Raw genomic sequence first — 25,967 nt, forward strand, 5'->3', positions numbered from 1 at the left:
AAGGTGTGACCACAAACCAGAGGCTGCTCCCTCCTCTGCTGTCAGCACTGCTCCACAGGGACAGGGTGATGGAGACACAGAGGAGTTCTCAGTGCGGCCATGGGCCTGGCCATATCCATGGGGGTCTGTTCCCACACCCCTGGCCCTCGTGCCCATGTGGGTACCCCAGACCCTGGGCGAGGGGTCTGACCCACAGTCAGCAACAACGAGCCTCTTGCTGGGGACCGTGAGTCAGGTCCCACCCTCTCGGTCTCAGCTCTGTGCTGTGCAGGGTTCACCATCACTTGGTAAGTCACCCAGCGGCCAGCAAGGGCTGAGGCCTGTTACTATTTCCCAAAACATCTTGTCGGAGGGGCTCTTGCTTGGTGCAGCCAGTGGCCTGCCCAGTGCCATCTTCACCTTAAAGTAGGGAAGTGCTTCACCTTAAAATAGTCTTTAGGATGGATCTGTGAAAATGGACTTGTGGCTATCAGGGCAGTTTCCCAGGAAGTGGGGGCCCGTCTAACACCCCTCTAATCACATGGGAGCCTGGCCATCCCATGCTGGGAAGCCTCTCAGGAAAGTGCCTTGAATGGCCCACACCCCTCTCCCCGTCCCCGGGTGCTCTGCCCAGCGTTCCGATTCTTCCATCTCTTTCTGGGGTCTCTGCTCAGAGGCACTGAGCTTGGACTATCCTGACCAGCAGGGAGATGTAGGTCGTCCCCCTGTGGGTGGCACAGACCGTCCCAAGGATTGTGGAGGATCTTTCACTGGCACTTCCTCAAATACAGACCGGCCAGAATGGTGATCTGATTCTAGGCTGAGCTAACTGCACCCCAACCGGAATACCAGCAACACTGAGGGGCGGGTAGCCCTGGGGATCGATACCCGTGGGGTCTGACGGGCCGTGCATTCAATCCACCTGAACCTGGCCAGAAGGCCCTGCAGCTGTAGCCTCATTCTAATAGCATTCTTTCGAAAGACTTAGCCAAAAGGTTCTCACCTGGCACTGACACACACACAATTCTTTAAAGAAAAGAAACAATTAAGTGGAAATATTACCTCCTTTTTGGCACTGGACATTTCACAAAACGAGAGTAAAATCTGTCTGAGAGACTGAGGGCAAAGGGCAGGGCAATGCCTGGTCTGCTGGTTCCTTTGTGACATTTAGGCTAAAATGCAACACAAGCTCCAGAAGTGTTAATGCCACTCCATTTGGATTTAAAACCTATAGAGCAGCTCCAAGAGCACCCTGTACCTATTCTTTGTTCAGAAGCTTCGGCAGTGGCCCCTGGCTAGAAGCGATTTTATTCCCCACCGGGAACAACAGGCTGAGGGTTTCCCACCTTTGTGTCTGGTCTCAGCACAGCACTGGGCTTGCAGGGGTGCTTACTAAAGGCTGCCTGAAGGGGCTGGCCACCTTTCCTAACAGCCTGAGCCCAGGGCCTAGGGAGGGAATGGGATCCATGGAACACCTTGCAGGTACCTTGTGTTGAGGTGTGTCTCACAGTTGTTGTTTTCACCCAGCCCCACAAGGGTAACCCCCTATGAGGTCACCACCCAGCTGCCCATTCTGCAGATGAGGAACTAAGGCCCAACCGGGCTGAGGCACGGCCAGAACTGTGTTTTCCAGCACTAAGTTCAGAGCTCATCCTTTTTCTGTCCACTGGAAGTGACCAGGGCAGCACGCTCAGGGGACAGAAAGGGCTGGGGGGTGTATGGAGGGTCTGCGCTCTCCCCACCCTCAGCCCTGGAGGCCAAAACACCAGGCTCTGTGGTGCCCACTCCCTGGCTAACTGTGGACCCTGAAATCCATCCCACACCCCAACCTTGCCCAGGCCCAAGTCCCACACAACACCAGGCTTTTCTGCCCCCAGTGAGGAGCTGGAGCTCTGAGGGGGGTTTGACTCTGGAATTTAATAGTGTACCATACCCAGAGGGGTACCGGAGACATAGGAAAAGTGCCTTAGGGTCTTTGTGTTGACAAAATAAAGAACAGGGGAGTCGTTTTCAGAGCCCCTGAGGTTGGTGGGGTTGGGAAGGATCAGCTGGCCTCACCCCTGTGCTAGCATCTCCTTCCCCTCAGAGCCTGCAGGACAGCTCCATCCTGTACACTGCTCGGTGAGGCCAGGAGAGCCACACTGGGCCCAGGAGGCCCTTTTCGGCAAGACTTCGCCTTCAGGACCCTCACCTTTTTCAAGTATGCCACGGGAGTGTGCTGACTGCTGGTCGGGGAAACTAACGTGACGAGACACCCGCTAAGCCATGCGCCTACACTTCTGGAACACTGTGCTCTCAGCCAGTCTGATAGCATCCACTTCCAGCTTCTAGAACCTCAACATACTAATGACCTTTGCCAGAAAAATAAAAAAACAAACTAAAAGCAATCACCAAACCCAAGCAACTAGAATCCTCAACACTTGTTTCAAGCCGCCAAGTTGGAAAACATAAATTGCTCCTTAAGGGGCTACCCTGTGCCAAGCGTCACGCCAAGTACTTGACCCTTCCCACTTCAGTAACCCCTCAGGCAGATACTGGTCTCCTTCCCAGTTTACAGAAGCAGCTGTTAAGCCTCCCAGAATCCAGAGGAGAGGGGCAGTGCAGTAGGAAAGCAACGTTCCTGCCCCAGACGCCATCCTCTTGTATCTCTCAGATCTAGACCTCCCAGGACGTTCTGGAAGTCCGAGGCCACTGCCAGTTTCTACATGAAGAGTATCCTAAGGTGTGGCAGAGGCTGAGGGAGATTCAGGAGAGGGGGCGCTCTGCAGCAGCCTCTGCCGCCCGCCTATGGTTTCCTTGACCGGCCCGCCTTGCACAGGTCCACTCAAAGATGGTGGCAGGTGGGGGGGCACTCTGGTGGCTTTAAGAGGAGCTGGTAAAAATACAAGCTCTGGGGGATTTGAGGAAAGAAAACAAACAAACAAACAAACAAACAAACAGGAAAACAAGAGCTGCAATTGGGGTGGGTTTGCTTCCTTTTAGGATTATGGGGCCAACAGACGACGCGGCCCTCCCTAGAACCTTTCCACACCACAGATGTTGGAGCAACACAGGGGCTGGGTGTGCTGTGAGGACGGAGTGGAGGGCTGCGGGGTGTACACAGATGCCTCTCCTTAAAAAAAGGAGGCACCTGGGTGTGAGCAAGCAGGGGTGCTACTCCACCTCCAGGGAACCAGAAACCTGGGGAAGGGCCAGAGAATCCAAACATCTACAAACAGGTGGGGAGGGACAAGCAGGCTTCTGGGGCAGAAAAGGGAAGGAACACCCTGGAACAAAACCCTCCCACTCTCACTACGTGAAACTCCCCTCTCCTTATCCAAATTTCTAGCTTCTTTCAGGCAGTCAGACTCCAGCGAGTTCCCAAGAAGGGAAGAACACAGCAGGCTCTCTGTCATGGCTCCTGCAGGAAAGAGCCACATTCAAATACTCAGAAGAGTGGGAGCCAAGTGTGAGAAGGCTCTAGAACAGAAACGGCCTCTCATTCCCCTGCCTGATGGACGTGTGGGGTATGGAGTTGGGTCACAAGGAGCAGCCACTGTGTTGTAACTGTAAAGGGGTAGACAGAGCACTTGAAATTATTTCTTCTAGAGGTTTCTAAATGGTCCTTTTATTGAGGGGGGGAGGGGGCAATGGAGCCCTCTGGTCAAAACTAATCTTAGGGCTGGACTTATGGTGATCACTTCTTTAGGTATACAAATGTTGAATGACCATGGTGTACACCTGAAACTGATATAATGTTATATGATAGCTACATTTTTAAATAAAAATCTTTAAAAACAAAACAAAACAGAAACAAGTCTTGGCAGGACCCCGGTATATGAAACAGGCAAAAGCTCTGGGGTGAAGTGAGCTGGGTCCTGGCCAGCCTGGCTGCCTCTCACCTGAGGTGGCCACACAGAGAACCGTGGATATAAACTCACTCCCTGTTGGGCAGGTAGGGAAATGAAGGCCTGCTGGGGCCCACAGATGTCAAGGTGATTTGTCCAAGGACAGACAAATGATGAATTCCAAGCAGAGCTAGGACTGCCACTCATGTGTCCCACTTGGGGGTCACAACAAACTGTGATCCTGGAGCCAGTTCAAGTCCACACACCCAGGATGGGACGGGGCTTTGGGATTCCTGTAGGACCCACATCACTGCTCAGGTACCTCTGCCTTCCAAATTCCTCCTACGACAGGTTAGCACACCTCTCCTCTGGAAAGGTCTGTCAACTAGGGGGCTCCCAGACGCCCCTCTTCCCCAGCTCCCTGCGGGGGTCCCTCAACTCTGCTGCTGAGGGGGCTGCTCCTGGCTGTGTGTGGGGCCAGCCCAGCTCTGGGCAGAGAGCGCAGCTGGGGACCTGGTCACATCCTCTCCTCAAACCCTTGCAAGCTAAGCAATGTGGAAAGACTGACAGACTGTGGAAAGAGGAGAGAAGGCAGGGGCACACAGATGGCCAGGGAGATGGATGGACAGACAGGAGGTTACCTGTGGGCCGGGCCCCATGGGCCCCATGCCTCGGGGAGGGTTCATTCTCTGCATTGATCCTCCCATGTTGGGGTGCCCTGCATGAGAGAGGAGGAGAGCTGTGAGTGGCAGAGGCACACAGCAGAGGGAGAAGGGGCCCCTCCCGACTCCACGCACCCCAGGCAGCCCAGCCCACCCTCGCGACCTTGTTGTCGTGTCGGATCCATGGAATTGGGCAGCAGCGGCTGTGTTCCAGGAACTCCTCCTGGAGGCTGAAACAGATGTGAGACATGAGCTGAGCGGCTGCTCCCCGGGGCTGCGGAACAGAGGGCGACACGTCCGCCTGCCCCAGCTCCCTAGCTGACCATTTAGGGCCACTCATGGCCTCCCCAAAACCATTCCTGCTGCTTGCCAGCTGGAAGACGGTCCCCTGAGAGTGGCAGTCAGCTTGAGCTGGTGTTAGCGAAAACTGCGGCATGGGTGGGTGAGGGCCTCATCTGTGGGGGAGGAACCATCGCCCCAGCCTGCCGTCTTTGTGGGTTTGTGTACCTGCCAGAGCCTGGTCGCACTCTGGCTGGGCTGCCTGCCACACACCCCTCAAAGGCAGTAGTGCCCCCTCCCTCTTACCACCAAACCTCCGCCACTGTGATTTAAGCCAAACCCTGTCTTTTCTTTGCCTCATGGAGATGTAACTTATTTTATCCCCACCGCCACACCATAGGGACCGAGAGACCCACTAGTTAAAAACCCTATCGCAATAAGAAGTCATTTTTCAAGAGGAACAGGGGAGGAGGCAGTCTCTGTGATCGAGATAAGAGAAAATGGGGCCCAGAGGCCCAGCACCCCCAGACACCTTCAGGGCGAGCCAGGATGAGCGCTTGGGACTCCTGACTCCCTCACATGAAATGTCACCTTCCCCCGGGGGGTGAAGAGGGGTCCTCTAGGACGGTGAGCAGGGTGCTGAATGAGAACCTGCTACCTAAAGCCTGATACAAGCGGCAGATGCTGGGAGGTTTACGACTAAGGTGAGGACAGGGTGCCACAGGTTTCCTGAGTGAACGCTTGGCACACCTGCTGTGAAAACCTATTAAAAGTGCTTTACTTGGGACAAGTTATTTTAGCTGCCATCTGAAGAGAGAGAAGCAGAGCTGGGGCGAAGGTGTGCTTCTAGAACCCCATACCTTAGGACAAAATATGGACCTTTGCCTTGGAGAGGAAAAGCCTTTGGGAAAGTTGGTCACCCTTTTCCATTTGCAGGTGCAGTGCTTCTGAGGCCGGGCACCTGGAATGGGGACCCTCACCCCCATCCCGCTCACAGCTGTAGGCTTGGCTGAATGGAGAGCTAAGTGGTGAACTCCAAACCGGTTTTAGGATGAGGTGGTGGGAAGCAAAGGGACAAGTAAGTCCTCACGCTTTAGAATGGGGTGTGGCAATGGCATTTATAAATGATGTAATACAGAATTGTACACCTGAAATCTATGTATTTTACTAACAATTGTCACCCCAATAAACTTTAATTAAAAAAAAAAGTAAAAAAAAAAAAAATGGGGTGTGGAGGGCTAGGGGAGGCTTGTGGGAGGGCCACACAAGCCTGGGGAGTACTTGATGTTCACGAAGTGGCATTTGGCACCTGCTCTTTCCACCTGCCTGGGGGGCTCAGGGTCTGTCTCTTCAGCCCCTGGGTTTTACCTGTTCCAACCTCTCACTTTCTCCCAGCCCTGCTTCCCTCCAAGTTCCCAAGCTCTGAATCACTGGGCTGGTTTATGCCACTTGGGATTGGGCTGGTTACCGGCTTCTGAGAGGATACAGGAAAATCTGCATCTGGGGCTGTGTGGTTTGGGGGACCCCAGCATGTTGAAGTAGACAGAGCAGCCATAGAGGCTGGACAATCGCTCCCTTTCCACGTAGCCCTGTGCTGACCACCAGTTCTTACAGGAAGCTCCCCCTTGGGCTCCCCACGAAGCCTGCTGCATGACGGGACACAAGAGCAGAGCTGGGCTGCCCAGAGGCTCAGAGGGGGCCTGGGAGACACTTCCCTTACTGGGGTGAACCTGAGATGGGACAGGGCAGTCTGGGCCTCTTCTACAAAGGAGGGAAGGTATGCAATGACCGACATAAAAGTGTCCTGCACTGAGCAGGCTGAAGCCCTCAAATGTAAGAAAGAAGAAAAATAACAGTTCATAATGGGACTGGAAGCATGTGCCATGCACACATCTCGGGACCCGCAGGGAAGGGAAGTGCTGAGGCTGTCCCACAGGCTCCCAGAAGCAGGCCAAAGCTTCCCCTACAGCACCACGGGGCAGGTGCCGAAGTGTCTGCCCAGGGAACGGACACATCCCAGCAGCGTATGCACGCTCATTCGGTGGGGCTCAGCTGGGACGTGACAGAAGGACTTCCTGACAGCCCTGCATTCTAGTGCTCCTATCCTAAATCCGGCTGAACCCCACCGTTCACCAACCCAGCCACCCTTGCTTGAAACACAGCAATGTTCCCTACACAGCCCCAAACCTCAGCCAGGATGGCAGGCAGGAGGCTGGCTTTGCAAGACTTCCAGGCCAAGTCAGCAACCCTCAGCTTCTTGTACCCGAGTGCCCTTCTGATCGCCCTAATCCAGGAGGGCAAGTCCTGCTGCCTCTGCTTCCTCCACCACCCCGGAGGGAGGTGGCAAGGGGTTCTGTTTGATTGGCAGCCCCAATGGAGGCTCAGTCCAAGAAACCCCCAGGGTGAAAGGGGTACATCCCCCTTGGAGGACAAAAATTGCTTGAGTTCACAGGAAACTGGAAAATCAGTGTCACTTTCTGACAGGAGTTGGGAAGATTGGTTTGCAACGTGAGGTGCAGATGACGATTTATTCTCCATTTGCTCTCTTGGGTACTTGCTTATATCTAATTGATGAATAGATACCTACATGCTTCCTCGAGTGTTTCTTAATTGCTGGAGGAAGGACCACAGCTATGATAAGGAAGCATCTGTTCTCTCCCTGAGTCAGAGGCCTATTCAGGCCAAGAAGAGCCCCGAGATGGGCAGGAGGGAAAGTTGCTGCTGTGGCCCATGAGCCTGATGGCAAAGGTGATCCACTTGGTGACAAGTTAAACACAAAGGCAGGGGCCACACTTTCACAACTAAGAAAGCTAACAGAATGGGTAAGATGGGGAGGAAACAGCACTGGTCCGGGAGCTGGAAACAGATTCGAGCCCAGCTCACTGGGAGACTCTGGGAAATCACTCTGCCACTCTGACCTTCTGTTTCCTCATCTGTGATGTAGCCACAGGTCCTTCCTTGCTCAGAAAGCTGAGTCTCTAATTCTTCGTGTCCAAATTTGTCCCCCTCATGTCAGAGAAAATAAAAAACAAAGGACTTTCGGAGGGAAAAAAAGTGGAAACCTGACAGGTAATTTAACTTCAAAACCGGAGGCCCCTGGCTATGAGCTTCTCACTGTAGCCCCTGCATTGTCTCATTCAGGGGCTTTCTTGCGGAGCCTTGAGAATGGAAGGAATCACAGAGAACGAATCATAGAGAACGCCAATTTAGTTGATGAATGAACTCCCAGCTCCAAAGGCAAGAAGGGCTGGATGAACTGGCGTTGCTGTCAGATTTTTTGGAAGGCTTTTGCAAGGTCATTCAAAATACGTATAAAAAATAGTTTGGCATTAAAAAGAAATTTCCCTGAAGTTTCTTTTAAGTCTGTCTATCCTCAAAAGAGGATATTCATCTGTATCTCACCACCTCCCCTCCTGCCCCCGGATAGGCTGGACAGGGGAGGGTGGGGGTGGGGACCAATTCTTCAGACCACCTAGAATTGCCGACCCTAATGGGCCAGCACAAGGCACACGACCCCAGGCTGAAAAGCTCTCCCCACTTTTCTAATTACATGAACAAATCCTTTCTTGTTTTGAGTTGGGTCTGGAAAGCAGGCAGACATTGCTGAAAAACTCCCAAATGCCCTGCTCCGCTGCCTCCAGGCTCCTGATCTAAGCATTCCTATGGGCCATTTCTCCCCTTAATAGCAGGATTCTATTTACCAGCCTTGGCAATTCTCAAAAGCTTCCAGGAAAAAATGCACGTTGTCAATTAACTTCATTAAGGAGGAAGACCCTTTTCCAAGAAGGGCCTGGAAGGGAGGGGCAGGGGTATTACCACCTTCTCTAGAATAGCGGAAACCCTGCTTTCCCACCCTGGCCTGACCTCCAAGCTCCAGAACTGCTGCCCCAAGCCTCACAGGAGAGGCAGGTGAAATGCTGGCAGGGGGCTGCACCATGGGCACAGAGTAGACACAGGGCCCTCCCTGGGGATCCACTTGTCCCTCCACCTCCCAATCTTTTCCCCACACTTTGATGTGAGCCAAAATCCAACTGGGGTCAAGGGAAGCGGAGTGAGGAGAGAGAGAACATGAAAAGGTACAGTACCTGGTTTCCCATTCTGATCGGGGGCCTGGGGCCGCCTGCATATCGTGGTGACATAAAAGGCTGTAATTACAGGGAATTAGTTCAATGACAGCCTGTGCTCTTGCACAGTGACAAACACAAATGAACTCCACTCCACAAAGTCCAGTTTTGTTACCAACTAGTGATATTTTAAACTCTCTTTCTCCCAGTAGCCTCTTCCCTCCGGGCAAAACTTCCTTTGGGCAGAGGGAACAACAGATGCCACAACACATGGGACTCTGCATCTCTTCACGGAGATCAACTTTGGGTGATGGGGCAGCAGTTGAGACTTTGCACAGGATGTGGAAGAGCAGTGACATCAATGTGGGGCAAAGGAGGGAAACGTCTGCTCTCAGGAAGGGCAAATCAAAGAACCAGAAAAGGGACCTATACATACAATACCCAGGGTGTGCAGACAAAGCTGGACACGTGCTCACGCGCACACACACGCGTGCACACACACACACAGAAACCACCAATGAAGGGAGTGGGGAAGGGAGCAAGGATTCGAGGGGGGAACACAATGAAAACGGTAAGGGGACAGCGGGCTCCCTAACTTAATGCAGGGAATGGGCAGGAAAGCTTTCTCAGCAGCAAGAGTGCACAAAGAAAAGGCTAGGGATGCAGCTTCAGTTACAAATGAATGGTTAACCAAACTCAAAAAACCAAACCAAAAGTGAGAGAGGAAAAAACAAAAACGCAAAGGCCGCTGACAAGGTCACAGAAATGTTTTTTCTTTTCTCTTGGTATTATATCCAAGCTGGGTGTGATATCCAAGGAATGAAGACTCTCTTTAGAAATATGTATTTTTTTTCAAAAACACTTCATTTGTCAATCAAGACTTGAAGGCAATGGTGAGAGCACGTTTTGATTTTTGTTTTTCCTCTGCTGGCTCTGTCCTCCTGGTGCCCCGTGCCCCCCGGCGGGCGGGCGAGCCAAGTGCGTTACCTGACTGTGGGGTCCCATCATGCTGCTGGGATTGTGGGGTGGAGGCTGTGCGTGCGGCGAGGGCTGTGACCCCGGAGGACCCTGTGAGGCCAGACAGTAGAGGCAGGTTATAGATCACAGCACATGGAGAAGCGCAGAAGCTTAAAAGAACAAAAATTAAACCAAAACGAAGGGCGGGTGGCGGGCGTGCGGGCGGCGGGCTCTGGTTGGCGGGGAGGTGCGAGCTGCTGCCTAGGTCACCGGCTCATCGGCAGAAAACAGCGAGCGGGAGGGAGAGAAGCTGATAAACACCTTCACGGGGATTTACAGGAATGAAAAATCAAATCAAGCTCCTTTGTCAAAGCACGCAGGAGCAGGGGCCTGGCCACCGGCTAGTGAGGGAGCGGAGTTTGCCATGTTAAATACGTTGGTTGAGATGGGCTCAGAGGGCATAGTGACAAGTAGAAACTGACCCAGTCCGCAAGACGTGGAAGAGGCCCTGCCTTCAAGGAGCTCCCAGTCTGGGGGGACAGAGACAGGTCATGGGTACCTAGAGACCAGTCTACTGATGGATGAACAAGAACAGGCAGAAGGAGTGGAGCAGGGTGGTGCCAGCGATTGAACAAATGGGGAAATGAGAGGAAGAAATGGTTACTGAGTGCCCTCTCGGTGCATTAAGTAATTCACCTCCACTTGAAAATGGCCTGTGAGGTGGGGTTTCGCATTCCTATTTTTACCAATGAGGAAACTAAGTAGCAAGGAACGAGGGGACTTGGCCACAGCCACACAATGGTAAATGGTAGAGCCAGGAAGAGAAGCATGATGGGTCCAAGGCCCGCCTCAACCCAGAGCTGGAGCGGGTGTGTGCAGGGGAGTGGGGGATGGGGCTGCAGGCCCCTGACAGTTGGGTGGGTGGGTGCAGGGGCTTGTGCTTTCTGCTCCAGTCGGTGGTGAACCACCCATGGTTCGAAGCTGACTCCTGAAGCCCTGGGCAATGCTGACCTCAACTCCCCCCAGCAGAAACAGGCAGATTAATTCACTTAAACTTAAACCATGGTGATGGTCAAACTGGGGGTTGCAACCCATTAGTGGGTGGTGGACTCATGCTAGTGCGTTGCAACCATTGTTTTTTTAAAAACCTGGAAGAGAACAACTACAAAAGAAAATGGAATAGAAAATATCGGAGAGCTCTGTGTGTCTTAAGGCAAATATTTTTCATTAACCTCTATTTTGTGTGTAAATATACGCGTCTGTGTTGACTGGGTCACAATGTCAAATGTATTTCCTACTGCAGGTCATAGTTAAAGCAGCTTCCTGCCCACGTGGGAAGCTGGACACTGGTGCTGGTGATGAGTACGACCTAGTTCACTCTTCATCACCATGACCGTGTCGTTACCCTTGGAAGTTGCCTTTGAGAAAAATTCGAAACATGCATGGGAAATGGGTGTGGTTACATTAAAAAAGAGGGAGAGAGAATCTTTGAGAGACGCAGGTAGGGTTTTCTTAGTCTTCTCCCTCAGAGCCAGGCTGCCCAGCCTCCCGCCTGCTCAGGAATCACGGCCCAGAGCTGAGGAGGGGACAGGAGGATGGGCTAGAGCTGGAGGGTGAGGAGACCCAGAGAAGCATTGAGCAGAGAAAGACGGAGGGACCCTTACAGGAACCTGGAGGTGCCATGAAGGACAGGCCTGGAGTTTCATGGGTAAGCGAGGGGCTGCTCACTTCCGGAAAGCTCCGAGGAGCAGATGTTCCCCTACCTGCCACGCTACTAATTTCAACAAGTGTGTGTCTTTCTAGCGGCTGCCAGCAACGGCATGGTTTGTTACCATGAGCAATTTTCTTAATTAACAGACATTAATTAGCCATTTAGCAATTTTGCAAGCATTTGTTTAGCGGCTTTCCTAAACATGAATACCACTGTGATAATGGCACTGATTAGAGGGTCCCCTAATTAACAGTACAGGGAAGGAAAATTGAAATCACATAAATTAAAAAGGGAGGGGAAGTTAATGAAGGCGGGACATACTTGCACCTGCAAGTCTTTTGTACCATGAAACTTGGGTGCAATGTAAACAAAATAAGATAATTCGAAGCCAAACCCCAAAAAAGGAAAAAGGAAAAGAATGGAGGAGGATTCAAGGGTGAGGTCCAGTTGCCAAGAGCGGGCAAAAGGTATTCCGTCGGTTCCTCAGCTCAGGGCAAGAAGAGAGCACCTCCTACCTCCTAATCCTTCATCGCCCTCCCTGGGAACATCCAATGCTTCCTCAGGAAGTGCAGTGTAGGTTTGGGCAGGTCCCTCACACCTGTGCACCACTAGCCAGGGGAGGTTAGTAGTGGCTGGCTCCATGAGTAATGACTGAAAACATAAATAAAGCACCCAAAAGTATCTGACACCAAGAGAGGGTCTCAATCGACAGAAGTCCTCACTGAGGCCCAATGCTCCAAGTCCACAGGGCTCTGCTGCCGTTCCCAGCTGTCTCTTGGGCCCCCCGAGGTTCAGAGGGCAGGGCTGGTGTGTGTGTTTCACCTCTGCGTCTCCCTCAGAGGCTCCCTGTCGGCCTTGGTCCCTCAATGAGTGGATGTGGCACAAATCTGCCTCAATGCAGCTGCCTCGAGACAAATGTCTCATGAGTAGTAAGGACCAGGAGCATACCAGTCCGCGAGACCCCAGCCCTGGCAACTTTTCTGGGCTGCGGGGAGTGGGCTGTTCAAGTCTGGGAAGGGAACAGCAGCTCAGAAGTCTCCCCTCAGACTTGGAGCTGGGATTCAAAATACTGAAGGGAACTCTGGTCCTGACCAGCTGGTTACCCAGAGAGAAAATCTCAGCACAATCGCCACACAGGGGAAGGTCAAGTTTAGCAATCACCCCCCCAGGGCACATACCAGTAGCTGCGCTCCCATCCGCACTCAGGTGCTGACTGGGATCTGCTTCTGTACCTCCCAGCATGGCCCCCAGTACTTTCCCATGGAGCCAGAAGCCCACCAGTTCTCAACGGGGTTACCCACATCCACCCAAAGCTCTGTCCTCTGTGTCTCTGCCATGTCCACTCAGCCTGGAGTTCTCCATCACATCTGTGTCTGCACTCTATCCCAAGACTGTACACAACAGCAGAGGAACAGACTCTGCGTGCTTGGCACCTTCTCAGGAGCAGACAACAGGGCCCCATGTTGGAGGAAACTGCCACAAAAAAGTTGTCTTCTCTCCAGCCTGCCCTCTCAACAAGAGACTGACATGTAGGTTTAGAAAAAACAGATTTTATAGTCTTTTAATTTGTTACCCACTCGAGCAAAAGGCTACGTAAGAGGCAGACAAAAAAAAAAAAATCTCGTTTGAAGATTTTGATCTTTGTTGGGATGCAAACATGCATCCCTGAACTCGTAAGAGATTTGGCAGGCAGGCGGAGAGGACTGAGGTGGAAGGTGAGAGAAGGAGGGAGTCTTAATGCTGATAATACTGATGAGTTGTCCGTCCCCTGGCTTCTACTTGCTGAAAGCTTTTGAGGAACCCAAAATACTGTTTCCCCAAAAATAAGACCCAGCCAACCAATCAGCTCTAATGCGTCTTTTGGAGCAAAAATTAATATAAGACCCGGTATTATATTATATTATATTATATTTATTATATTATATTATATTATATTATATTATATTATATTATATTATATTATACCTGGTCTTATAGTAAAATATTATATTATATAAGACTGGGTCTTATATCATAGTAAAACAAGACCAAATCTTATATTAATTTTTGCTCCAAAAGACGCATTAGAGCTGATTGTCCGGCTCGGTCGTATTTTCGGGAAACATGGTAGGCATATCTGGAAGCTTGCTTGGCCAGGACAAGCCTCTGGGTCCAGCTCCATTGAGACCATCTCCCTTACAGACCTGGGAGGCTTTCTTTCCCAGATGCAGCCTAATTAATCCTCCCAGCATGCCACGGGGGAGATGGAGATGGGCAGACATTTGAGGTACACAGAATTGGGCTAGACTAGGTTTGGGGGTCCTTACTAAAAGCTTAGGAAGAAGCACACCTGCCTGTCAGTCACCTGTTTGTTGGGTAGTCCTGACAGATCCTGCCATCCTGTCTTCCAGTGTCCTTCATTTACAGGGGAGAAAAGAGATGTGATGTCCAAGGCCACAGAGAACTAGTTCCTAGCTGAACCATATCTCCTCACAGTTGTCTTCGTGACTTCACATTCCGATCAATTTTTGATCATGAAATAGGGTTTGGAAAGAAGTGGATTCAAATCCTGACTGCCACTGACCGCACTTCTGTTCTCTCATTAGTGAAATGGGGACAATTACAGTAGTAACAACAGAGCCACACATCCCATGTAGTGCATTAGTTTCTGTAATCCTTGGCTCCTCACATTAAGGGCTCTCAATTGCTCCATTTTATAGCCAAGGAACTGAGGCTCAGAAAGGAGAAGCCACTCGCCCAGGATTGTATGGCTTGTAAGTGGTGGAGCCAGGCCTCCAAGACTGATTCTAGAGCCCCGAGAGGTCCTACCTGGTCCACCATTCCACAAGCCCACAAGCAGAGCACGAGGAGCAGAGAGGAACTGGGGTGCCCTGACTGGTCAGAACTCTTTCCATTGTAACGCACTCTCCCCGAGGTGACGGCAAGGAGACCTATGCGGGGGGAAGAATCCAATTCGGGAAATCTCTCTACTGAATCTGGGAAAAGGAAGCAGGAAACATGCCCACTTCCTGTCTGGGCCTTCGCTCTGCCCCAGACCCTGTTAATGGATTTGCCATTCTGTCTCAGACATTCCCAAGATTTCTGACCGGAGATACATAATTCCCACACTTCCTTCTTATTCTTTTTCCTGTAATTTCAGCATTGGGTAGTGTTACATCTAGCACTAGCCTCTGAGAGCCACTTTGGCGGGGCCCGGGGAGGCTCTGCGATGGGTGTGACTGAGGCAAATGCTGGGCCTTACACTAAGTTTAGTGAAAGAGCCTCTGCCAGCATTGATGTAGCAGGGAACAGAGCATTCCCATGGGACAATGAGCCCTCTGTGGAAAAGCATTTCGGAACCGTCAGCCAGACCCACCTATGCCTCCTGGTCAAGTCTCTGTATTTCACCTGAAGCCATCCTCGCGAGATGAGCTTGCAGCATGATGGGGAAGGTGTCGCGGGTCCACAGACCTGGCATCCAACCCCAGCTCCTCCAGAACATGCTGTGAGTCCAGTTTCCTCGTAAAGAAAATGGGGGACTTTCTACAAATATTGCAGGAGGGTGGTATAGCTCACAGCGATAGGTACACAGAAGGTCCCAGTCTTCCATGGCCGCTTGCCTCACGCTCCAGGAGCCAGTCACTGCCCATTTACAGGGAAAGTAGGAACTGGACTTGCTCTTCAACGTAAGTTCCCCTCAGCTTGTTGAAAGCCCGTACATCCTCCTTCATGAAGCCTGTCCTGCTACCCATTCAGGTTGCTTTCCAAACATGGGGTGTCCTTTTAGGACATTCTGCCTTATCTGTGGGTGCCTCATGGGCTCCTCAAGGGCAGTGAAGCTTGGCCAGCAGGTGGACTCCATAGCCAAGGTCAACATGCCCTAGGTGGGCATATCTAACAGCTTCGGGTTCGAGGAATCAGGAAAAGTTACTACCAACAGGATAAAACAAAAAGTGCTATTTTTTTTTTTTGGAAGGAGAAAAGGAATAAATGCTATGTGCTAACTTTCATATTTGTAAAACTCACTGCTCCACCACCAAATGCCACGCCACACTCCCCAAAGCTGCCTTCACCTGCCTAGAAATCATGGACTCAGAGAGAAACAGAAATGAGATCTAATTCCAGGCTTTTGGGTGCAGAGGTGAGACTGGGAGAGAGCATGAACGAGGACAGGCGGTGGCCAGTGGTGAGCACATTGGCCTCAAAATCTAAACCACAAAGGTGGGAGTCCTGCCTTGTATGAGGTGTGATCAAAAATTACAGTGGGTGTTTAAATTTTTTAAATTTATTACAGTAAAAGGCATATTACCATTAATCCCCCTCAAAATACCCCCCCCCTCATTTCCAACACACTTATCCCATCATTCTTGCCACTTTCTGAAGCAGTTCTGGAAGTTCTCCTTTGTGAGTGTCTTTAGTTGCACTGTCATGGCTGCCTCGATGTCCTAAATTGATTCAAAACGTTTACCTTTCATGGTCATTTTGACTTTGGGGAAGAGCCAGGAGTTGCATGGTGCCAGATCCAGTGAATGAGGTGGATGAGGACACACCGTAATGTTTTTATTTGACAGAAACTGCTGCACCAGAAACGATGTGTGATACGGAGACTTTCTATTGTGATCAAACAATATGGTGAATGCCGCTGCCAAGTGCCATCCAATGGAAAGGCAGGGATCTTCAATATGGGAAGCAGCGCATCAAACCTTAGGAACATAGTGTGGCAAGTTTCAACTTGCTGGGTGCTGTCAGTCAGGTGTGAGCTACGGTTGAGAGAAGGTGTGTCTTAAATTGTGCCGTAAATCATCCTCCATCATGACAACGCTCCGTGTCACACATCACTTCTGGTATATGGCAATTTCTGTCAAATAAAAACATGATGGTGTGTCCTCATCCACCTTCTTCACCAGATCTGGCACCATGTGACTTCTGGCTCTTCCCCAAAGTCAAAATGATTCAGGACATCGAGGCAGCCATGACAGCGCAACTGAAGACACTCACAAAAGAGGACTTCCAGAACTGCTTCAGAAAGTGGCAAGAACGATGTTGGATAAGTGTTTAAAGTGAGAGGGGTATTTTGAGGGGAGTTAATGGTAACGTCTTTTACTGTAATACATTTTTTTATTTAAACATTCACTGTACTGTCTGATCCCACCTTGTAAGCCTGGGCCTTTGGCTGCTCATCTATACGGTGGACAAGAAGTCCAGGTGTTATTTTTCCCCCAGGAAAGCTGTGAGAGGACTTCGTGAACTGCCCAACGCTACCCAAACAGAATTCAGCCTCCTTGCCATCTAGGCCAAATTTGCCTTTTGTCTTGCTGAAAGCCTTTGGGGAAAGAGGACTTGCACGTTTCACAGCCTAAAAGACAAAACCACTCCGTATGTCCCTGGCTCTCCCCACGCCTGCGGACACTGGCCACTGGTCTGGCAAGGCTGAAGGGGTGGGTTTTATCAACTGGCAGCGGGAGATGGACGACTTGCATTACTGGTGGCCCCTATAATCTGCCTGTTGGGCGTGTCACTTAATTGAGTGAATATAAAATTACATTAATTATAGACATGGTAAAAGGCATGCGACAGACAATCCAATTTGCTCCTTGGACACGAATGCTGACGGAAAATGCTGTAAACCCATTCTGGGGAGAGGGCCAAGGTGTGCCTGTGTGCTGCTGACACCCCAAATCCGTCAACAGGGCCTGCCTCCACCCACAGCTTCCCTGGAGCGGGAAGCTGACCACCTGGTGGGATGAGGGAGGGAAAGCTTTAAACTCCCCCTCCCTTTAACATGCAGTTCATGGGAGGAAAAGTTATTTCCTCATTTCCACCCATGGGAACGACTTAGCAGTGGCTTGGATAGTTGCCTTCCTATCCCGCTTCTATCTGTCCCCTCGGGGGACAAGGCTTCTTTGTGTGTCTGTATGTGGGGCGTATGGGCCGGAGTTGGAACTGAGATTACCAACTCGAGGGCGGCGGGAGCCTGAGCCATCTTCATGCCCACCCAACGCAAGCCTGGCACACGTACAGCAGGTCCCTAGGGGCTGGGCTGGGCCACACCCAACTGTGGAGCAACTGCAAGGGCTTCAGCCCTGCCCCCAGAGAGCTCGCAGTCAGGGGGCTCTTGACTGCCTAGATGAGCCCACACCAATCGTGACCCTCTATGGGCACTAGACAAGCGGAATGGGTTTTGTTTGCCAGGGAGACATTTGACAAGTGGTCCATCTTCCTGGGACAGTGGGGAAATCACCAGTTAGAGGGAGCAGGACTATATATATCTCCCCCTTGGGGTCAGTCTGTGCAACATCAGGAATCCTCACAGCCACTGAGGCTCACTCTGAGCAAAGATCAGCAAGACTCACTGATTTCCAACTGAGCAAAGGCCCCAGCTGACTCCTCTGCCTGCACCTCCCTGAGGCCATGGGACAGTGAGGGCCCGAGGGCCACACACTTGTGACTCTAGCTTCCCAGGGTGGGCCACCAAGACACCTGCAGGAGGCGCTCAGGGAGTGTTTTGCTCAAGTCATGAGGCATGCTAGCCCCACGGAGACAGAGACGCAGAATCAGCAGGCGATGGTTTTCCAAACAAAAGGAGGAAACATGGCAAATGAAAGTACAGGCGGCGTCCAAGACCTAACTTGGAGTTCTTCCACACACTGCGCCTTGCTTCTTGCCCCAGCCCTGTGCACAGAGGGAAGACTGAGCCCTAGGATATGGGCTCACCGTCCCAGGTGCAGACTCGGTCCCCTGCAACGCACACTGCATATGCAGAGTGGAGGCTGGGGGCAGCTATAGCACAAGGACCCCAAGAGCATGGCCACCATATTGCGCTAGAGTGGGAGCTGGCAAACTATGGCTCAGGGCCACATCTGGCCTGCCATCTGTTTTTGTAAATAAAGTTTTATTGGAGCACAACCACACTCATTCACGTACCGTCCACGGCTGGTTTCATGATATAATGGCAAATCTGAGTAATTGTGACAGAGACCAGATGCCCACGAAGCCTAAAATATTTACTGTTTGGCCCTTCACAGGAAAAGATTGCCGACCCTTGAACTAGGTAATGGTTTTCAAGACTGAAGAGGGAAAACATTCAAGTCTTGTTAAGTTCTCAAGGAAAAACAAAACTACATCTATTTTCTAATTTTTAACCTCACATCTCTCTCATAAGATAAATGAGGCAAAAATTAACCCTATTTTATAAACGAAAAGACTGAAGTCCAGCGACATTATTTATCAAAGCCAAGATTTATCCCATTGAGGACAAACAGAATGAGCACCAACCAGGGGTCAGTAAACCCCGAGTTCTGGTTCTCCTACCAGGTCATGTGGCCAATCTCTGAGCCTGGTTTTCTAGGCCATTGGTCTTGGGAAAAAATGATGCTTCATCATTAGAACACAAAAACCAGCACTGACGTCCAGCCGGCCAGTCCCAGAACGTCTCCTTGCTGACCATCTCCCCAATTTCATTCTTTCCGCAGTGTTGGGGAACAAGCTCTTCCCTCGCTCGCCAGCACAAAACATTCTGGGGGCTTAATTCTAGTCCTGAGATCTCATGGCTGGTTCATAATGTTTGACCCTCTCCTACGCCGTGATTTCACAGAGGAATTCTCCAGGGCCATCTCAGCAAAGTGGTCCACGTGCACCATGTGCTAGAGACACACAAATAAGCAGTACTCTGGCCCTCCCCCAAAGGGTCCCAGGCTAGTGGGAGAGACCAGGGAATTATTACCACAGCTGCCCTCCAACAGGGGCAGGTGTCAGGTGCTCTAGGGAGCAAGGGGGCAGTGTTTTACAGAACAATCACATTTGGGCAGGATGAAGAGGCGTCCTCTTGGTAGAGAAGAAATGGAAGAGACTTCTGGGTTGAGAGATTGGCATCTATATGGCAGAGGCAGGAGTGGGCATGGTGCTGGAGGGCCTTACACACAAGATGGTGACCCCGGGGCTGGGAACTCCAGGCCAAGGAGCAAAGGCATTCAACTTTGGGAGCTTGTACAATGAATGGCGATCAGATCTAGACTGTCTTGGGAATCACATATCCATTCTGTTCCTTTCCAAAGATCTTTCCTTGTCCTCTCTCAAGTTAGAAACCAAGACTTATGGTCACTGGAAAACAGTAAGTTCACAGCCGTCTGGCGTGTTAATTCCTCTCTCTTGCTGAAAACATACGGAGTAAGGAAACCTGTTAGATTCTTGTCTGTGTGTAGCTTCCTTCCATCCAACCTGCTCCCCGACTGCACCTCCAAACAGCCAGCCATCTTTAATATTAGCAAAGGAGCTGGGAATCAAAGGACCAGGTAAGGGGTTCCAATACCCAGTTCCAGTCACATGGGTTTCTGGGCAGGATTCAAATAGCATATCTCTTCCTCCCCCTCTGCTCATTGCAGCAGAGACCTGCTGTGCAGGTAAGTGACGAGGTAGAGATCAGGGTCCAGAACCATGCCACTCCCTCGGAACACATGGGGAAGATTCCTACCTTGCCAAGAGAACCAAGTCCTCTTCCCCCAGAAAAGACCGACTTTTGCTCTGAAAATGGGTAGTCCCGCTCCTGCCCACCAGCCCCCGCAGCACCTCTCGCCAGCGCTCAGCCTCTACTGTCAATCACGACAGCACAGTGAAGGTGAGGCATATGCTAAAAAGGCAATGCCTCGTCCACCCAGAGAATTCCTGCTCTATTTTACGCTCTCCAGACACGGGCACACACAGCCTTCCTGCCTGTCCCTTCGTGCTCCGACAGACAATTTCGAAAAGTAAAGATTCCTCATACGCAGTTAGGAGGCAGGGATGCAGGGCTCTGGCAGCCACAAATGCAGAATGCCGGAATTCAACCCTGATCGTCTCCTGAGCAGAAGAGTGCTGTGGAGGGAACAGGGAAGTTGGCCAAGATTTTCTCCTTTAGTTTTGTGGCTCCGGGTAACTGGGTGGATTCTCATGCGTCTTCCTCCCTGAGAAGCTCAGGGAATGGCCCAAGATCTCGTTTTCCTTTCTCAGCTAAAGAGAAGCAACAGGATGGGGCGAGGAAAAGAACCAGGACTCTGGACAGAAACCAGTTTCAGAAGCCTGCCCATGGTCACCTGGACAGCAAGCCATGAAACCTGGCCCTCCGAGAAGAAACACAAGGGACTCCCACCCCGTGCAGTGGGTGCCGTTGGAAGAGCCCCAGATACATGGGCCAGGAGCACAGTCTGTCATCCCCTCTGAACCCCACTTACCTCAGCTATAAAGTGGGCCGCCCTGACTCCTCACACAGAGCTGCGGGACTAAGACACTGAGAGCAATGGCCCTCACCAAACGGAGGCTGCTGACACATCAAGCTGTGCCTCGGGGTCTTCCCTGCCTCATGCCATCCTTCAGGAACCACCTCTTTCTTTGACTAAGCCTTCCTACTACCCAATTCCCAGAGAGCTGTCCCCTTGTCTACCAACACGTAACAGGTCCCAACCTGAGCCAGTCTTAGCTGGAATCATGGCCCTTAGTGAGAGACCCTCGTGGTCCCACAGGAGTTGTCTGGTCCTCCAAGTGGCCCCTTATTTCTTCTACCCTCAATGCTCCTGATACCCCAGAGGCCAGGGGACAGGCTTCTTCTGCTTACCACTGCACCTCCTGTGTCTACTCCTTCCAATGCTGTGGACTTTTACAGAAGGAAAAACCGAGGCACAGACCGGTAAAACCACGGCCTCAGCACAGTCTGCAAGTCTCCAAACTCTCAGCCCTCTTCCACAACTCCAGAGTACGTTTCTTGGGATCAGGTCCTATAATTAACCTGAGAAGAGGCATTTAATCAGATCCACACTTTGGGCATATCTTTTTTGACCTTGGGGCAAGACTTTGTCAAGGTCTTCTTGAATAAAACTGACCTGAGATTGAAGAGCCTTCGAGAAGGGGAGGGAGAATTCTGCAGCTCACAGAAGAGGCCATGCAGACGTGCTGGAGGGGCAGAGGAGCTTGTCAGGGAAAGGTGGAGGGGAGTTAATTTAGGCAGAAACAGGACACACACCCAGAACCCACACTGTAGGTCCCCTGCTGAATCCCCCACTCTTAGAACAGCACCGCACAGTTAGCACTCAGTGACATGCAAGAATGCCCTGACCCCCAGCGAAGCACCCTGGCCCCGGCCCAGCCCCGACTCCCCGAAGGGCAGTTTCCCTTCCGGGTGGTGTGACCTTATTCAGGGGGTCTATGCTGACCCACACAATGCAAGGCATGTTATTACAGGATTCCTTTGGAATTTTCTTCCTCAAATCTCTTCTGCTACACGGGCTGAGGAATTTGACCTTTTTTTTTAAAAGGAGAAAAACCTCAGCATGATTTGCAGAGAATAAAGGTAAAGGCAGAAGCAGAGGAGGGTCTACCCCCTTAGTCAACTATGAAGAGACAAAACAAAAACACAGGGAGCTCCCTACACCCCTCCCCGATAAAAGGCAGGAGAATCTGTGGGGGATCAGGCGTGGCCACAGTGCAGGGAATGCTGACAACCCACAGCAGAGCAGCTCTCAGGCACAGGGGACAAATTCAATTCTAAGAGAAACCAAAGTGAAAACCCAGGTCTAAAGGGGAAAAGGATAAACCAGCCCAAGCTCTTAATAAACGAGAGGTGAAGGCAGCTGCTGACACCTATCCTTGAGTATCGGATCCATAAAAGTCAGAGATCCGGAGACAGCTTATAGCTCAGGAGAAGAGGCCCAGAGACAGGGGCCGGCTGCTGGGGTCTCCGGGGCGCAAGGAGCAGCAGCAAGAACACAGCCCAGGCCTCCAAGGTCCAAGGGTCTTTGTAAGGATGCTCCCTTCATCTCACCCAAAAGGGAGAAGAAACAGGGGAGGGGAGTTCTTGCAGAGAGGGGCAGACAGAGGCAGGTGGCCAGGAGCTGGCTGCAGCTCCCGCTGGGCTCCTTGGCATGGGGCTGGCTCTGCGTTAGGGGGCAGCCGAGGCCCGTGGAGCCGCTGGGTGCTTTGTTACCGAGCAAATCTCCCAGGCACTGACTGCTGATGCATAGCTAACAGGGCGGCAGACATTGATTTATGTTCAACTTTCCATTTCATCAGTGAGAGTTACGACGCGACATGTGGAGTTCACGTTTAGGAGGTGGGGAGAGGTGGCTCGAGTGTACAGACACAAACATGCCTATACGCGTGCACACAGGCACACACGCCAGTCAAGGCCGCAACTTTTTTTTTTTTCCTTTTTAGGAGGGAGGGCGAGGGGGCCGAGGAAGCCTGGCACGTCAGGAGTAACCTTTTGTCCACTGTTGCTAGGAGCCCAGTGCCGGTCATCTGGACGCTTGGGCAGACATTAGGCACCAAGCTGGCTGCCAGGCGGGGCAGGAGCACAGCTTGACCTTTGTGGAGGTGGTGTTGGCAAGAAAAAAAGGATTTTTTTTCCCAGTCTCCTGTCCTGGCCTTTCCACATCAGCCAGGCAATTGTTGGGGGAGATCCAGTGGCGGGAGGACGGGACCAGCCAAGACCACAGAGCTTCAGCGTGGCCAGGGGTTTATAAAGCCCTTTGGAACACCCCTTACTGGACAGATGAGTAAACTAAGGCCCACAACGGCAGGATGGCTCCCTAAGGACACACAGCAGTTTGGCAGCAGGGCTTGACTCACACCACGGCGCCTAACTCCCAGGGCAAGGGTCTTCAGGCTTAAAGCCAACAGCTGGCTTCCTCACAGTAACCAGAGGAGGGGGCTGCCATCACCATGGAGCCTAGTCAGCTTGGAACAGGTGGGGGCTGGGGATGAACAGCAGTTGGGGTGCCCCTTCCTCTCTAATCCTTCTCAGCAGGGCTGACCCTGCCTTCTGTCAGTCTGGAGGTAGACAGCAGGGCAAGGGTAGTGAAGGGGGGTGCTTCAGTCCCCAATCACCCCGACACAGCACCTCTGTCTATCCCTCACACATACAGGCCAGCCCATCTACCAGACGCCCTCTGCCCTTAGGGAAGCAGACAGGGCAAAGGGCTGGAGTCAGACAGTGGGGCCCAGAAAGGGAGGGGACTTGCTCCCCAACACACAGGGGGTTCCCCAAGAAGCTCTGGATCCTACAACGCTGTCCCTGAGTGACTCCTGCCAATTTGAACATCGCTTTCTCACCCATATGACGAGAATGCTGTTAGTTCTCAGGCCCGCCTTACAGGGTCAAATGAAATCACAGAAGGGGGATGCCTTTTCTAATTTCCACCAGCAACTCTAAGAGGGGGTCAAGATAGTTCCACTTTAGGGTCTGAAAGCACTGGCTGGGGCTGCAGGGAGAGCTAGGCTGGGCGGCCACAGGACCACACAGGGGCCCGACATGCAGCTTAAACAGCCTCTCACCACCACAGCCCCTACCTGGCAATGGTCCAATGCCAGCCAGAACCCAAGGTCTCCTCCTGGCTCTGCTTCCTACCCAGCTCCAACATCCAGTGAGGGGCCAACAGGCTCTGGCAGGGAAGCACCGGCCACTGCACCCTGTCACCACCCCAGCTCAGGCCCTGGCCACCTCCCAAAGGGACCACAGCCCAGATTCCAAACCTTCCATTGGCCAGCCTGCTGCGGGCCCTTCCCTGGGACCATGTCACTCCCCTGCTTAGTAACCTTCCACAGCTCCCTTTGTCTTCAGGTTGAAGTCTTGTGTGTCTAATTCATGGTTCACCTGGATCTGCCCCCGATCCCACCCCCCTCCCCACCCCCACACACCTTGGCCCAGCCATCCAGGCCTCCTGCCATCCTAAACTTGCTCCCCCTCCCCCCACTGGCAAATGCCTCCTGCCCAGGCCTCAGCTCAAATGTCAGCCCCTGGGGGCAGCTTTCCCAGGCGGCCCCCAGGCCAGGCTGGCTGCTCCTTTGGCTGCTCGTGGCACTCACCCCTCCAGGTCATCACTCCCTGAGGTCCGTGGCTGCCTCCTTAGTCCGCAGTGCTCACTAGGGCTGGGAGACGGGGAGGTCACTGTGCCCTTAAAAGACCACGTTCGGCCCTTGGGCTAAGGGATAATCAAGCAGCCTGGCCAGGTCTCACATGGTTTAGGTTCCAGCCTCAGACTCACCATCTGTCAGATGGGGATCCGGGTCCCCAATCATCAAATCCCTCCAGTTGCAGGCTTTGAAAACCACAAAAACAAGGTGGTTTAATTCTTCCCAAGCCTCCCGAGTCCCAGACGTGCAGTGGTCAGCACAGAGGAGTCTTTCCTGTTGCAAAGGCTTTCTGGCAGGAGGAATGTCAGCTCACTCAGCGGCTGCTGTGCGCTTCCCGCCGGAGAGGGAGGCAGGAAACGGACAGTATTCAGCCCAGCTCTTGGGGACTGCCCAAGCGCTGCCGCTGGCATGTTCTCATTTACTGCGCTTTGACCCTCCCTGGAAACGCAGCACCCCACCCCAAGGCTCTCTGCTGGGCATCTAGTCTCTGCTTGGTTACCACCGGTGCCAAGGAGCTCACTACTTCGTTGTTCAATTGATGGGTGTTGAGTCTTTTCTACAAAGACTAAAATTAACCTCCCTCTTCTTTTCTCTCAAGGATCTGAGATCTAAGGGCTAAAGCCTCACGGAGGCAGGGCGCAGTATCTTCTACATGGCAGAACTTAGGTATTTCCAGTCAGTCATCAGAGCCCTCCTGAGGCTGCTTCTCTCCCAAAGAAAATCCAGCTACTTCTGCAGGAGGTGAGGAGAGACGAGTTCCCTATAATCTCAACAGGAGATGTCCGAGGTCGTGTGTGCGTCTCTCTGCCTTCCATTTTCTGCATCATTTCTCTAGTTCCTGGGCTAGACGTATCCCTTGCTCCTCCTCGCCCCCTGTAACTGACCGGGAGGGTTTTCTGGGGGCAGACTTCGATCTCTTTCCATGGTGGATAGGCTTAGCTGGCCAGAATGAGGACTCACTGGAATAGGGGACATGTCAACCCCTATGTGTCCCATCACAGCAGAAAGTATCTGGGGATATTCAGAGAAAGATGGGCTGAGGTTTGGGCAAAGGGAGCTGGACCCCCGCCCCCAGGGCTGTTTTTCCAGAGAAGGCACAGTCTTTAGCCCTATGACCTCTGCTGAGTCTCTGCAATGCCAGCGTCCATCATCAATGTGTTCCACACCCAAGCCCTTGCCTCCATGGAGCCGATGGAGCTGTTGCAGAGTAACTGTTCTGGAACGCAGACCTGGCAAGGCATTATCCAAGCCAGGTACTCGAGTGGCTTCCCACTGTCCCCTGAATAGAACCTGCACTCTCCAACAAGGTCCATCAACAATTGATGGCAACCTTTCCAGCTTTGTCTCCCACCTCATTCTAAATGCCACCCCAGCCAGGGCTGTGCTGCCTCCAGGAAGCCCTTCTTAATCTCCCATCTGGGCAGGCAGGCCTCTCACTTCCTGCTACAGGGCATGAGTTTATTTGCCAGTCTCTCTGGTAGGCCAGGTGCTCATGTGGGTTAATTCAGTTCTGGCCCAGAGCCAAGCCCTGTGCCTTCACATCAGAGGTGGCCAAAGACTGTCACGAACCACAGTCGCACCTGCCTCTGGGCCTCTAGTCGTATCTATAAATGGGAAGCGTGGACTAGAT

The 25,967-nt window shown here is 52.1% G+C and overlaps 1 protein-coding gene across 5 annotated transcripts in view; it reads right to left on the reverse strand.

Annotated features, from left to right (window-relative positions):
- Window positions 1-25,967, reverse strand: part of SSBP3 (single stranded DNA binding protein 3) — a 154,554-nt gene that overhangs the window by 14,186 nt on the left and 114,401 nt on the right. For 2 of the 5 annotated variants that reach the window (XM_074334759.1, XM_074334760.1), the window contains exons 6-9: window positions 9,799-9,879; window positions 8,833-8,892; window positions 4,632-4,698; window positions 4,448-4,524 (exon numbers count right to left, since the gene is read on the reverse strand). In XM_074334759.1, coding sequence (XP_074190860.1) covers window positions 4,448-4,524; window positions 4,632-4,698; window positions 8,833-8,892; window positions 9,799-9,879 — 285 coding nt within the window. Of the gene's footprint in view, window positions 1-4,447; window positions 4,525-4,631; window positions 4,699-8,832; window positions 8,893-9,798; window positions 9,880-24,468; window positions 24,600-25,967 lie in introns of those variants that run through there. The other 3 variants (XM_074334761.1, XM_074334762.1, XM_074334763.1) reach the window with 2 other exon arrangements.

Source organism: Rhinolophus sinicus, linkage group LG06 (assembly GCF_036562045.2).
Source record: "Rhinolophus sinicus isolate RSC01 linkage group LG06, ASM3656204v1, whole genome shotgun sequence".
In the NCBI taxonomy this organism is placed as follows: domain Eukaryota; kingdom Metazoa; phylum Chordata; class Mammalia; order Chiroptera; family Rhinolophidae; genus Rhinolophus; species Rhinolophus sinicus.